Source organism: Lithobates pipiens, unplaced genomic scaffold, assembly GCF_037356315.1.
Source record: "Lithobates pipiens isolate NorthernLeopardFrog02 unplaced genomic scaffold, aLitPip1_a1.2 Scaffold_13, whole genome shotgun sequence".
NCBI classification, from domain to species: domain Eukaryota; kingdom Metazoa; phylum Chordata; class Amphibia; order Anura; family Ranidae; genus Lithobates; species Lithobates pipiens.
In genome coordinates this window covers 496,816,529-496,832,635 of record NW_027507718.1, presented here as the reverse complement: position 1 = coordinate 496,832,635, position 16,107 = coordinate 496,816,529, and the positions used below count along the sequence as shown (strand labels likewise).

The window sequence follows — 16,107 nt, the reverse complement described above, 5'->3', positions numbered from 1 at the left end:
ACATGCATGCAACCCCCCTCTCCTCTCCCTGGTGGTAGTAGTAGTATAAGCAGAGGTTGTAGAAATAGTGTTAGTGGTTTTATTAGCAGTAGTGTAGGTAGTGGTAAAAGTAGAAGCAAAGGTTGTAGAAGGGGTGTTAGTGGTAGTACTATTAGTATTTCAACTGATGGCAGTAGTAGTAGAAGCATAGGTTGTAGAGGTGGAGCTAGTGGTAGTACAATTAGTAATATAGATGGTGGTAGTAGTAGTAGAAGCAGAGGTTGTAGAAGTGGTATTAGTGATGGCATCAGTAGTAAAATAGGTGGTGGTAGTAGTAGAAGCAAAGGTTGCAGAAGTGGTGCCAGTGGTAGTACTATTAGTAATGCAGGTGGTAGTAGTAGTAGAAATAGAGGTTGTAAAAGTAGTGTTAGCTTTGTTACTAATAGTAGTATAGGTAGTGGTAGTAGTAGCAGAAGCAAAGGTTGTAGAAGTAGTGTTAGTGGTGTTGCTAGTAGTAGTGCAGGTAGTGGTAAAAGAATAAGAAGCAAAGGTTGTAGAAGTGGTGTTAGTGATGGTATCAATAATAGAATAGGTGGTAGTAGTAGTAGAAGCAGAGGTTGTAGAAGTGGTGTTAGTGATGGTATCAGTAATAGAATAGGTGGTAGTAGTAGTAGAAGCAGAGGTTGTAGAAGTGGTGTTAGTTATGGTATCAGTAGTAGAATAGGTGGTGGTGGTAGTAGTAGTAGTAGAAGCAAAGAATGTAGAAGTGCTGTTAGTGTGGTGGAACTAGAGGGGTATAGGTGGTGGTAGCAGAAGCAGAAGATGAGGAAGTGGCTTTGATGGTAGTCGGGGTAGAAGTGATGTGTTAGTAGCAGTATATTGTGGTGTATTCAGGGTTAATAGTTTATCAACCTGATGAAATACAGATCTTCATACTACTCATGTTGTCTTTTCTTTTTCTGTGAGTAGAATGGTTCTTACCTGGTGAAATCTGTCATCTCCATCATGATCATACACATCTGTTTGGCCAATACGATGATGTCATTGCCACTGTCATCCCACTTGGCTACTTCAGCATCTAGCTTGCTCTTCTCTTGGTGAAATATTTCCACCTGCTCTGCGATTTTGGCTTTCTCTTCTTGTGGGAGTTGGGCCATGATTGCCTGTTGGATCAAACAATGAGGTGTAACATTAGCTTGTAGAATGGTGACCATGCATCACCCAGTTACAAATATGAATTTAAGGTTTAAAATGACAGCAATTCACCAGATACTCTATGTATACCTGTGCAATTGGAAAGAGATCTGAATACTGTATATATCAATCTCCAGGACACAAACATACTCATTTTTACTATGTGTCTGTGCAACCACTGCATCCCAATAAACATGAATAAAATACCTGTGCATCCTATGCTGCCAAAGATTGCCCTACACACGGTACACATATACAAATGATACCCAGGGGTCTATGGATAAGCTATGCCGTAACACCACCCAACCGGTTGTGTTTACTTCTATCACACCAGTACAAACAAATGGGCACTGCCCCCCACCTATAATTGGCCTTTACAGCAAGGAGCACATGAGAGGGTGACGCATGTCAAACAAAATGAAAATTTCCAGCTCAACTAACCGATCAGCCTGCAACCAACCAAATTATCTTGTCTAACAGTAAGCATTAAAAACAGGGGTTAAAGCGGAGTTCTGCTTAAAAAAAAATAAAAGTCAGCTACAAATACTGCAGCTGCTAACTTTTAATAAGCGGACACTTACCTGTTCCAGGGCCCAGCGATGCAGGGGAATGAAATCCCACTTGTCTCCCCCTCCTCTCTGTGGCGCCGGCATTGCAACTGTGGGTGCCCGGCTGTGGCTTCACAGCCGGGCACCCAATGCGCATGTGCAAGCCGGGTGCCGTGACTAACCGGGCAATCACCTGTGAGGTGTCCCAGATGATTGCCGAGGGGGGGGGGGGGGAGGTGATCTCCCTTCCGGTGCCACGGTGCACTGGGAACAAGTGGGAGCTGGGATCCTATAAAAAGAGGGTATCCACTCCTCCCCCAAAAAAAAACGACATGCCAAATATGTCATGTTATGGGGTCACCTTCCCTTAAAGCGGAAGTTCCATTTTTGGGTGGAACTCCACTTTAAGTCTGCACACTTTGCAAATGCATGTGTACATTACAGAGCCACTTCACAACACCTCAGTATTAGCTGAAGTCCTAACTCTAAATTTTGTGAGCCTCCATAGTAGGGGCACCTGCATACAATGGATAGGCAGAAGGTGGGTGAGCATGGAGGGAGCCCACCTCTTCTTAAAGGCACAAGAGTGCACTGGACACCCAGCACATAACACTATGGCAGCAAAGGTGTCCAGTGCATCCTTTTACCAGTATTGCAACAGTACAAACAAACAGTCACTGCCCTCACCTATAAGGCCTGGTTCATATCTATGCATTTTTTAGTGCGTTTTCAGTTGCAGAAACACACTACACTCCATTTAAAATTGGTTCCTATGGATGCAGTTCACAGCTGTGCATTTTATGGGCCAGGAATTAGTTTCTGGTCTTTGGTCCCATAGATGTTAATGGATTAAAAATGTGTATTGAAAACGCAAAATGCACCTGCAATATGCCAACTGCAACCTGTATAGGTGTGAATCAGGCCTTACTGGCCTTTGCAACAAGGAGCACATGGAAAGAGAAGCCTGCAGCAAGACGCAGGCTTAGGCGTAGGGCTGGCATGACAGGGTAGCAGGGCAAAACAGCATTCATAGGGGTTCAATTTGGGGGAGTGTAGCTGCCCAGGGTAGGGGGGGGGGGCCTTAGGAAGTTTATTCCTGGGGGTAGGAGGGGCCTGGTTCGAGTGATCAGTCAGAGGTTACTGGAGGAAGAAGGAGCCCCCACCCTCCTACCCTAATAATTTGGTTTGACTTATGTATGTCGGTTATTGGAGTAAGGGGTATCGGTTGGGGATCTTTGGAGGCATTCGAAAGTAAGACCAATATAGCATAAATGGGGAACAATAATGGGATGTTATCCCATATATGGGATTCTCAGTTGATGCCAGTTAACCGAGGTTTAACTGGCATTGGGAGATGGGTATCAGTGTGGGAAGGTGCAGAGTGGTATGGTCCTCGAGTCGGCGTGCAGTGACTGGGGACCTTGTGTATATGTATATGTGTATATGTATATATATATATATATATATATATATATATATATATATATATATATATATATATATATATATATATATATATATATATATATATATATTTATATTTATATTTATATTTATATATGTATATCTATATATATATCTATATATATATATATATATATATATATATATATATATATATATATATATATATATATATATATATATATATATTTTTTTTTAGTTTATTTTTATTTGATATTTTTTTTCCCCAGGAAAGTGGAGTTACCCTGCAGCCACCCTGGCGGTATGATTATGTCAGATTTTTGCGACTCAAAGTGGTATAATTGTTTTGCATAGAAATTTGGCATTTTATATTATAGACCTGTAATTCTTAGTAATAACACGCTTAAATCTGTCCAAAAAAGAGTCTAGTAGACATCTCTGGTATGATAAAGTTTGAAACATGAAATCATAAACTTTAATACAATAAATAACTATAAATAATTATAAAAAATAATATAATAATAATATTTATTTCCCTGTGATTCACTAGCGCTCAATTCTGCAAGTGTTCTAATTTACTATCGCTGTTTTCTAAAACCACTTTTGATGTAAAGGCTTTTTGGTTGCCATGGACAATCTCAAGTTTCCAGGCAGAAAAAACAATATATAATATAAAACTGTATGCAGGGCACTGGAAAAACCACTAGAGACAAAAGGGATGTGAAATGATTTCATACAGTAATGTAATCTGTAAAATTACAGTGTACTGTATGCATTATGAATGTTGTACTTTTTGAATTTGCCGCCGGGATCTGCCCCCGTGCGTTGTGACGCTCGCAGGGAATGGAGCCCGGCACACAGAGGCATCGGGCGGAGGACAGAGCCCACAGATACAGCGGGGGGACATCACATGATCCTGGGGACAAGGTAAGTAACCTTCACCAGGATCCTGCAATGCAATCCCTGTGGCTCGGGGGGTTACCGCTAATGGTACTGAAATTTAACCCTGAGCCACACTCTGGATTAGCGCCAGGGAGGTTAAACAAGAGAATCGTAAAAAAAAAAAAAAAATAATCTAATCCGCAAATCCACTAGATTTGCGGTGAAACAAGACCCCGCCATTGCGCTCCTCAATAGACGATTCCCAGGAGTACCAAAATGAACCCAGGCTCTAATCCACTTCATTTTCCTGGGGGCCAAAACAATGATAGCTCGAGCGTGGAAATCCCCATCAGTCTCATTTCACCTGACCGAACAAAAAATTTCTTGGATAATGTCTCAGGAAAAAAATATCCAACACCATCTTGAGAGTTAGAGAAATTCAAACTCACCTGGGAACCCTGGGCTAAACACATCGGAGTATCTCTACATCCCTAGGAAAGAAGATTCCTTACTATCTCCTGGTAGGCCAAATACCCAGACCTTACCTCCAGCTCTCTGTGAAGGTTCCTCCCTCTTCTCTTTACCTCCCCCACTAGTCCTCTCTCCCATATATTTTCCGGCTCCTCTCCCCCCCATTTCATCTATGGTTTTACCGAAAGATGGACTGAATGAGTTACAGAGAGAGTGGGCCTTCCACACTCTCAATTACAGTCTCCAAAGGCTATCTTGCACCAGCTTTCACCGGCCCAGGTGAATAAAATTACACGGCTCGCACTACTTTGTATTTCCCTGGTAGGAAAGATGCACAGCCCTCTTCTTGCGGATCTGGGCCAACCTCCCCGGCTACACCTTGCACAGCACGCTCACATTCGGGGTGTGAGAGGTGGTAAGAGAGGAGCCATCAGCTGAGCCACTTAGAGGTGTATTTCTCATGCCTTTGTTTCTTATGTTGATTGTTCTTTTTGTTTCAACCAAATACTGGATTTTGTTACTGTCCAATTGTGTACAAGTGTTATATTTTTCAATAAAAACAATTTAAAAATGAAAAAAAAAATCCAGCCAACGTATCTAAGAATTGGTAAGCTGCAATAAATTTTTTCCTTTTGGGGTTAAATATGCTTTAACTTCCTAACATATTATCAGGTGTTTGTACATATCCATGTGATTGATTCTATGTATTTGCAACTTTTCAAGCCCACTGCAAAAAGTTTAATCCTCCTGACATCTCATTAAAATGGGCAGACATAGTATAGTTTTCAGTTGCTATTTATTGAATCTGGCTAATGAAGAAAGTACATGTCTCTAATCACAACTGGACATCTTGGGAAACAAAGGGTAACTGTTCTGTTGTTTTGCTATTACTTGGCTAGCAAGACTATTTATATTACTTGTTTGTTCTAGTCCCTTCAAATGTTTGTTGTTTGAGTTAGTCATGCCTTAAACCCTCCCTTCATCAAGAGAGGCCATTGAAGTTTAAATGGCAAGACCAAATTCAACAGCTTCAGTATAACTGGAAAACAACCCTAAGGGGTCTAGTTAAAAAAAACAAAAAAACAAACGTGCAAGTGTATCAGCAAAGGTTAAACCATTGCAGAAGTGTTTCATTTGTGCAAAATATTATTTTCTAATACTGAAGTTGTCTTTTTTGAATGTAACATTTTCTAACTCCCAAAAACATTTAGTTCTAAGTGAATATAGTCTAACAATAACCTATATATAACAACATTCAACCAGAACAGAAAACAGTCTATAAACATGGGCGTAGCATAAGGGGTTTGCAGGGGTCACAATCGCGCCCTAGCTCCAAGGCGCCCCTTCAGCCTCCCTGTCATATTATCATATCCATCACAAAATCCATCTCTGATCTGCCCTAGGGTCCCACAGCCACGCTCCAGTACTTGGCTTCTACTTTGCCTTCCACAGTCCACACCCCTCTGTTCCCATTGGCTGGGGAGAAGCTGTGTGCCATTTCCTGAATGGAGAGGAGCACGAGGTGAGAACAGCCCAGGATGGGAAGTGTCTGTGCTGTGTGCTGGCAACATGGAATAGTAGAAGAAAAAGAAAACGTTGGGACTTTAAATGAGGCGGTGACCATGTAAGATCAATTGCCTCCATCCCTATCTAACTGAAACAAACAGGAAGACTGGTGGTTGGGACTGGCAAAGTGCCCGTCCGATCTCCCTGTATGCCTGGCGTTATCTAAAGTTACCTAAAGCAAACATCCTCCTGGGGCCCCAGGAGGATGTTTGCGCACTGAAAAACCTTGGCATCCGACGATTCGCTGGGAGCTTTAGATAACTCCAGGCATACAGGGAGATCGGACGGGCACTTTGCCTTTCTCTACGGTGACCGAGAGGAAAAGTAGGACGTACGACGGTTTCCGGAACTTTTCGATCTAGGCTGGCTACCTTTGAATGATCCGCATCTATCCATGACCTCAGTAGTACACCGGAATGAAATACACGCAAAAGAACCCTGCAGAGGGCTGTCTGCTCACGCTAACGACTCCGCTGGTTTGGAGTCCACCCATTGCGGTAAGAGTCAAACCTTTTTCAGATCTGGATGTGATAGTGGCAAAGCCAGGAAGATTGCACTAAATTCGTAAAAAGTATTGATTTCCCTATTCGTTGGCTTCTTTTTGGAACTAAGATTCCCTGATTACAAAGACTCCTTTTTTTCTTGATTGAACTTCACACAGGATGTTTTTTTGATTTGTATTTTCTTTGTGATTTGTATTGAGTTTCTCACTTCAATTTTCACGTATATTTAGCGCAACTTTATGTATAATTTATATATATATATATATATATATATATATATATATATATATATATACTTATTTTAGTTATTTTTCTAACACCATATTGCCCTTTGACAGCTATAGCATGCTGGTTACAGCTGTCAAAGTTTCCCTCCCTGTGTGAGAAAGGAAGGTGATCATATGGTTGGGAAAGATGCTGATTACGGGGGGGAAGACCTGGAGCTGTCACTTGACAGTGGGGTCTCAGCACAGACGTGACCATTCCTAGTTCTCACTTTGAATGGTAATAAACATTCTCACGGCATGGGGTATTGAGCCTAAGATGGTCAACAGCCAGATTATTAAAAACCAACTCCGCTTTTTTCATTTTGAATGGAGTGAGTCTCCCTTGCTGTCTCAGTGACACCCTGACAAATATGGTGCCACCAGCAAAGGAGGTCTGAATCTCTAAGAGCACTAAGAACAATAAGAACCCTTCCCTACTCTCATTTAAAAATAAAATAAAAATGTAATTGCTGTTTTGTTTTCATGATATGTTCACTATTCTTGCGATATCCCCTCATTTGCAATACCACAGTGACAGGAAGTGAGGAAAATCTTCCCAACATTGACACAGACTGTGATAGAAATCAGAGAAGGGTTTTAAAGTTTTTGCAAAGGTACCGTTTTTTTTTTACCTTCATGCATTCTATGTCTCTTAATCTGTAATTTATGGTGTTACGTCATCATGGGTGACGCAGCCCAGGAGTCCCCCAGCCTGTCAGTCATGGGGTTTTGTCACAGTGGGTGCCACAGACAAGGCGTCTCCTAGCCTGTCAATCATGGTGTTATGTCATCATGAGTGGGACAGACAGGGAGTCTCCTGACCTGTCATTCTTGGTGCCATGTCATCATGGGTGGGACAGACTAGGAGCTTGCTGATCTGTCAATCATGGTAGTAGTTTATCATGGGCAGGACAGACAAGTAGTCTCCTATTCTGTCATTTATGGTGTTATATCATCATGGGAAGGACAGAAAAGCTCCTGGCCTGTCAATTAAATTAGGCAGTGAGAGTAAACATGACAGACCAGGAGTTTGAAGTGCTGGGGTCCTCCCAGCATACTGATTGGCAAGGCAATGCCACTGCCACTGTTAGAAAAAAAAAACTACAATGGAAACACACAACCAGTGACCCAAACAAAGAAGTAGGCACATCACTACATACAGGAGATACATAATGGAGATTAGGGGACACTGAGCCCTGGAAATGCTACAGGCAACAAAGAAGTGATCAGTGGCTGCAGATTTAATTGGAAAAAGAAGACCGTATTTGTTAAAGGTAGGAACTGAATTATAAAAACAAATTAAAACATTTTACCCAGAGTCCAGCTGTAACATTTTTCTTAACTGCTGCTTTGTCTAGCCAATGTAATTTCCACTTCTCATTGTAAATAATCCTTCACTGCCTTGCAAAATATAAGTGGTGACCCGTATTTTCCATATGACCTGTACTGAAGTTTATTGCTTTAGAAGAATAATTGGTGAATGTTTAATGGGTATAGTTACTAAAAATAGGTGCCTATAAATAATGTCTATGAGCGGTTTATATACTTCCTTTGGATTTGCTGATGGATAACAGTACATTCTTCTCGCATTGACATACTTTGAAGCAGAAACCATGACCAGTTGTTATACTCTTCATTAATTTTTTTTTTTTTTTTTTGGAAAGCTGAATCTTAGCAGGTGCGTATTTTAAGGAAAGTTCCACTTTCTTCAAAATTAGTATATTTACATGATAAACCATGAAGGTCTATGTTGCAAATAAAACATTTAATCTCATTTATATTATGTCCTAGTATACTTGTAACTCTAATGCCGTGTACACACAATCGGAAATTCAGCCAGCAAAAGACTGATGAGAGCTTTTGGTTGGAAAATGCGACTGTGTGTATGCTCCATCAGACTTTTGCTGGCTGAATTCCCGCCAGCAAAAGATTGAGAGCAGGTTCTGTATTTTTCGGTCGGAAAAAGTTCCCATCGGAAATTTCGATCCTCTGTACAAATTCTGATGCGCAAAATTCCTATGCATGCTCAGAAACAATTCGACGTATGCTTGGAAGCATTGAACTTCATTTTCTCGGCTTGTCATAGTGTTGTACGTCACCACCTTCTTGACAGTCGAATGTTCCATGTGTGACTATGTGTATGCAAGGCAAGCTTGAGCGGAATTCCATCAGAAAAACCATCCAAGTTTTTTCCGATGGAAAATCCGATCGTGTATACGGGGCATAGCGGGAATTACCCTGTCTCTTTGACCATTCAGGGGCAGGTGACAGGTGTCGTCTATGGACAAATTCCATGCTCCATTTACTTCTTCCTCAGCAGCTGGGAAAAGCGACACCTGAATCAGGTAATGACGTGACCATCATCCAAGTGTCTTACAGGCTAGCGGGGAAAATTGAACAGCTATTTACTTGTCTCCATTCACTCTTTTTCCGGTAACACCCCCATGCCAGATCTGAGCTTGCAAGTGGGAACCATGGTGGGGGTGGCGTAGGTGGTGTCTTTTCCAGGCGTCTGTAGATAGTGATTCAGCAGCAGTACAGACATCAGCAGCCATGGCTAATTTTACATGGTAATATCTAGGTTGGAAAAAGCATTTGGTGCACACCAAGTACCTTTATCTCCATTGTGGCCACCACAGCTTCAAAGTCTGCACAGAGAAACATGCACTGTATTGTCAAAAGTATTGGGATACCTGCCTTTACACACACACACTTGAACTTTAATTGCATCTCAGTTTTCGTTCATAGGGTTCAATATTGAGTTGGCCCACCCTTTGCAGCTATAACAGCTTCAAATCTTCTGGGAAGGCTGTCCACAAGGTTTAGGAGTGTGTCTATGGGAATGTTTGACCATTCTTCCAGAAGTGCATTTGTGAGGTCAGACATTGATATTGGACTAGAAAGCCTGACTCAAGTCTCCGCTTGAATTGATCCTAAAGGTGTTCTATCGGGTTAAGGTCAGGTCTCTGCCCAGACCAGTCAAGACCCCAAACTTACTCATCCATGTCTTTACGGACCTTGCTTTGAGCACTGGTGCACAGTCATGTTGGAACAGGAAGGGGCCATCCCCAAACTGTTCATAGAAAGTTAGGAGCACAACATTATCCAAAATGTCTTGGTATGCTGATGCCTTAAGAGTTCCCTTCACTGGAACTAAGGGGCCAAGCCCAACTCCTGAAAAACAACCTCACACCACAACCCTACCTCCACCAAATGATTTGGAATAGTGCACAAAGCAAGGTCCAAAATGACATTAACCTCCCTGGCGGTACGATTATTTCGGATTTTAGGTGCTAAAAGCGGTACCATTATTTTGCATGAAAATTTGGCGTTTTATATTGTAGTCCTGCAATTCTTAGGAATAACTCTCTTAAATCTGTCCAAACCAGAGTCTAGCAGACATCCTGGGTATGATAAAGTTTGAAAAATTAAATCATAAATTATAATATAATCTCCCCACAAATCGCTATCGCTCAATTCTGCGAGTGATTCTAATTTATTATCGCTGTTTTCTAGCTGGTCTAAAATCATTTTTGATGTACAGTGACAGTTTTGGTTGCTATGGGCAATCTCCAGTTTCCAGGCATAAAGAACAGTTTTTATTATATAAAACTGCATGCAGGACACTGGGCAGACCACTAGGGACAACGGGGATGTGAAATATTTACATACAGCAATGTAATCTGTAAGATTACATTATACTGTATGTTTACTGTTTGTTTCACTTTTTGAATTTGGCGCCGATCTCCGTGCCCGTGCGTCGCAACGCTCGCAGGGCACGGAGATCGGCGATGTAATGCATCGAGCGAGACACGGCTCGCTCGTACAGCGGGGAGACAACGCTGGATCCGAGGGAGAAGGTAACTAAACCTCCTCCTGGATCCAGGGATGCAGTCCCGAGTCTGACTCGGGGATACCGCTCATGGTATAAAAAATCCACCCCGAGTCAGACTCGGGAATACCGTCAGGGGGGTTAATGAGTGAGTTTGAGGTGGAGGAACTTGACTGGCCTACACAGAGTCCTGACCTCAACCCGATAGAACATCTTTGGAATGAATTAGCGGAGAGTAGGAGCCAGGCCTTCTAGCCCACATGAGTGCCTGACCTCACAAATGCTCTTCTGGAAGAATGGTCAAACATTCCCATAGACACACTCCTAAACCTTGTGGACGGCCTTCCCAGAAGAGTTGATGCTGTTATAGCTGCACAGGGTGGGCCAACTCAATAGTGAAACCTACGGGTTAAGAATGGGATTCCATTGAAGTTCATGTGCGTGTAAAGGCAGGTGTCCCAATACTTTTGGTAATATAGTGTATCTTGTTGTATAAAGCAGTCAGTACAAAACCTCATTTTATTTTTAAACCAGGTCTTCTGAACTGCCATGTCATGTTCTTTAAAATACAATCTGGAGTATAATTTCCAGCTTTCATATTCCACTTGTGTATTGACTAACATCATAATACTGTCAAATCATACCACTGGCTTATCGCTAAGCAGACGATCAAAATAGAAGGATTTGAAAGTTGATCAAATTATGCCTCATTACGAAATGCATTTGAAGTAAATGCTTTTAACGAAGCAACAAATTTTTTTTTTTTTTTTATTCAGTCAGTGGGATGAATTATTATCTTGCTGTACTGACTTCTATCATAATTAATGTGTGGGCAAATATTGTTAATGCATCAGCATTAATAGACCAAAGCAATAGAAGTTCTGATGGAAATCAAGTCTTTTTCATGCCCTCGGTTCTTGATAAATAATACTTTGATTCATTTTGTCTCATTGTGGCTGTTGCACAGTTAAAAGGCAGCAAAGAGAAAATGCAGTTTATACCATATTTGGTTCAAGTTGGTACCAAAATGACCACTTTGCAGCCAATGGTGGCCCGTCCATTAGGGGCGCAGGGACGCCACCCCTCCTCCCCCCATCCATGGGTCAGCCCCCCTAATCTACATGCAGGGCACCTGACCGTGGATTCCAATGGGGGAGGCGTTGTTAATTATGTGATTAGAGCCCAATACTCTAATAGGCTTCAAAAAAGGGTGGGCTTGGTGTGCTCCAAGCCCACCCAGTTGTGTGAGACAATAGCGAATGAATATTTGCTATTGCCACACTGATCCTCCTCCTGGTCAATCAGGAAGCTGGTCTTGAGACCCAACACCCAATTGGCTGACAGGACAGACGATCCTAGAAGGAGGAGGGAGGAGACGCGTGACGGAAGCCGCCGTGATGCAGAAGAGGAGAAGAGGACACAGGAGCCACTGCCTGCCACCCACCGCCCATAACCTGTAGGAGCGCCGCCCGCCCACAACCTAGACCTAGATGGAGTAAGTGCTGGACTGGATGAACGAGCAAGCGACCAACTGACTGACCACCAACCAACACTGTTTGTAGCCAATGCTTATAGAAAGAAATTTGGCTCCAAATGCCTAAAACCGAATTGGTAGCAGAGAAGGGTAAGGCCATGTTCATATGGGTGAACTACAGAGTATGTCCTTGTGAGGGCCGTGTTTGCCCACACAGGGTCAGTCTGGGAAGCAGCCGCTGCATGGGCGCAGCCGCTGCTCCCAATTAGACATCCATGTGGAAGCGTGTGCACAGCCCTAAATGCACACTGTCCAATGGATGTGCAGATTACAACAAAAGCAATTTTATTTTTATTATATAACAAGCTATTCCTTTTAAGGTCTCATGCACACAGGATGTCAAAAACGCCGCTTTTATAGTCATATTCTTTTTTTTCTGCCTCTAGACTCCCCTCTATCTTAGCCTATTTGTCCAAAGGACACATTGGGGATTATTTACTAAAACTGGAGTGTGAAAAATCTGGTGCAACTCTGCACACAAACCAATCAGCTTCCAGGTTTTATTGCCAAAGCTTAATTGAACAAGATGAAGTTAGAAGCTGATTGGCTACCCTGCACAGCTGCACCAGATTGTGAGTGCTCCACTTTTAGTAAATCTACCGAAAAGGCTAACATAGAAGAGAGTCTAGAGGCGGAAAAAAAACCTGAAAAAAAGAAAACGAATGCAGACACCTTGTCTAAGGACTGGTGAGCTGCAATATACATTATTACATTTTTTCTTGGTTTAGCTACTCCTTAAGGCTGGGTTCACACCGCTGCGATGCGGGAACGCCGCAAATTCGCGGCGTTTTCCCGCATCGCACGACTCCCGCCGGCAGTTCACACTGCCCTATGCGAACGGCTGGGAGTGTCAATGATATGTTAATGACACCCCCAGATCCGATCGCATATCGCAGTGCGATCTGCCGACTCGCACAGGAATCGGATCGCGTGGTGTGAACGCTCATGCGATCCGATTCTGTTGCGGACCAAAAAAAGGGTCCCGTGCGAGTTTGCTGCGGGAGCGATGCGAATTCAGCCATACTATCTGTATGGCTGAACTCGCATCGCTACGGAGATCCGACGTGATTTGCACTGCAGTGCGGTGCGAATTACGTCCGGATCTCCCGTTCGCAGCAGTGTGAACCTGGCCTAAAGTGGTTCTAAAGACTCAAAGTTTTTTTACCTTCTATGCCTGAAGGTAAAAAACCTTCACTGTGCAGCAGCCCCTCCAGCCCTCCTTAAAACCTACCTGAGACCCATAGTGATCCAGCGATGTGCAGGAAAGCCTCGCCTCTCTGGGGACTCTCCCTCTTCGTTGGCTGAGACAGCAGCGGGTGGTAGTGAGCCAATGAGGAGAGAGAGGGGGCGGGGCAGCTGTGACTCTGGGTATGGATGGACATGCAGAGCAGCGGTTCGGGAGCAAGCCTGCCAAGCCACTCTCAGATGCTTGCTTTGGGGGCACTTGGCAGGAGGAAGGGGTAAGGAGTGCCGGCAGAGGACCCTAGAGGATGAGGATCAGGGCTGCTAAGGGCAGGTAAGTATAACATGTTTGTTATAAAAAAAAATTGCCTTTAACCTCTTGTCTACTAGGCATTTCTACCCCCTTGCTGCCCAGGCAGTTTTCAGCTTGCAGCACTGTCGCACTTTGAATGACAATTGTGTGATCATGCAACACTGTATCCATATGACATTTTATTATTTCTTTTACACAAATAGAGCTTTCGTTTGGTGGTATTTAATCACCACTGAGATATTTATTATTTGCTAAATAAATGAAAAAATATCAAACATTTTGAAAAAAAAATAAGTTTTTCATAGTTTGTTATAAAATTTTGCAAACAGGTCATTTTTCTCCTTCACTGATGTGCGCTGATGAGCCTGCACTGATGAGTTGGCACTAATAGGCTGCACGTATGGGCACAGATGAGGCGGCACTGGTGGGCACTATTGGGCACTGAGGAGGTGGCACTGATGAGTCTGCACTTATAGGCAGCACTGATGGGCACTGATATGCGGCACTGATGGGCAGCACTAATAGATGACACTGATGAGGAGGCACTGATTATCAGCACTGATGAGCACTGATTGGCAGCACTGTTGGGACTGCACTTATAATCAGGACACTGATAATGAGTGTAGAAGTCCCTTTCACACAAGGCGGTTACTGGCTCTCCTCTCCTCTTGCTGTCAGCATGTGGAAAGGAATGCTGATAACCAGCTTGTGTTTACATCGTGATCAGCTGTGATTGGGCACAAGGTAAAGGGCCACTGTGATGGGCTCTTTACCCTGATCTGTTATCAGCTGTGTTCTAAGGACACGATCTTGGGAGGATATCACATGACGCCCTCCCAGAACTGGCCGGCCGCACTGTAGCTGTCATTCCGTTATATCATGGTCGGGAAATGGTTAATATCACTTTAATTTGTGTCTTTTATATTGTCCTGAAGTTCAGCTTTAAAGTGGAATGCCAGCTTTGTTGAAGAAAAAAAAAAGCAATCCTTCTAGGTAAACAATATAGATCAGAGAGATTTTGAATACACTTTTTTTGTTCTGAAAGAAATTGCTGTTTTGATGATTTTCCTCAGATTTTTTTTTCTGAGTGAGAGGATCAGCCTTCATCATTAACACCTAGGTAATCTCAATAATTTAATGAGAAAAACTGCAGTGTGCATTCCTTATCACGGCTATACACACTTCCATTTTATAATTTAATAGATGTGTGATTAGCTCGAAATGATTCAATCTGCATACGATCGAATAGCCATTAATTCTCTTTCGGATGATTTTGACTTCATGTTAATCAGATTCAATCAAACTGAAACAATCGGCCAGGGTGGGAAATTATTGATCATTTTGCATCAATCAGCAGCACTGAGATAGATTTTTCATGAAAACGATTGAATCAATCAGATTACATGCTGGATAGAGAGATGCATTCATTAACTTATAATTATACTTTACAATAATATCTCAACTAAGAAGCTAGTGGAGATCACTGGATTAGCAGTGCTTACTACAGTGATTTCCAACTTCTAGACCAGTGGTCTTCAAACTGTGGCCTGGTGGGGCCAGATGTAGTCCTTTGATTCCCTTTATCTGGCCCTTGGAACACCATTCCACCAACTGGCTCCAATGATGAGTACCATTACCCCCTGTGGACATCATTAATGGAGCTCTATTCTTCCATTTGATACCAACAATAGGGCATTTATTCCTCCTAATAAAACCAAATGAGTCACTGATGGTGGGGCATTTTCTACTCCCACCGGCCACAGTCCAGCCCCTCTAAAGCATGAAGAACAGTTAACTGGCCCTTTCTTTCGAAGTTTGGAGACCCCCGTTCTAGAGGGATCCCACAGGTATGATATATGCATAGTTACATTGGCATAAGCTGGTCCAATGTAACAATTTAAAAAACATCCATACCTGGAAATCTTATTCCAAACGTTGATACGGCAATTATTGGAGTCAGGGCCGTCTTTAATATTGATTGGACCCTGGGCAAAAATTTTCTGGGGGGGCCCCACCATGCAATTTCCCTCTCCTCCTGCTCTGAGACATACAATAAATAGCAGCTAGACTTAAAATCAGTTTACTGTATCAGATCAGGCAGCGATTGCGATTGGTTGCCAGCAGTTACAGCATTTCATTACTGCGTACTGACTGGTTGCTAGAGGTTACAGCACACATTACGGCTCACTGATTAGTTGCTAGAGGTTACAGCACATCATCTCCTCGCAGCAGGGGAGCATGATATACATATGAATGCCGCCTTTATTTACATATCATTGCCGCCGGCCGCAGCTATTTACTTAGTATTGTCGCCGCTATTTACATATAAATGCCGCTTATTTACATGTAAACAAAGGGTCTGCAGGTAAGTCATCTGCACACAACAATAGGGCAAGAGCTGGGCAGCATTAG

General features: G+C 42.7%; 1 protein-coding gene across 2 annotated transcripts in view; it reads right to left on the bottom strand.

Moving 5' to 3' along the window:
- The window catches only part of CTNNA2 (catenin alpha 2), an 877,929-nt gene that overhangs the window by 227,079 nt on the left and 634,743 nt on the right, over window positions 1-16,107 (bottom strand). For both annotated transcript variants that reach the window (XM_077478018.1, XM_077478019.1), the window contains exon 8: window positions 961-1,142. In XM_077478018.1, the coding sequence (XP_077334144.1) occupies window positions 961-1,142 (182 nt within the window). The remainder of the gene's footprint in view (window positions 1-960; window positions 1,143-16,107) is intronic.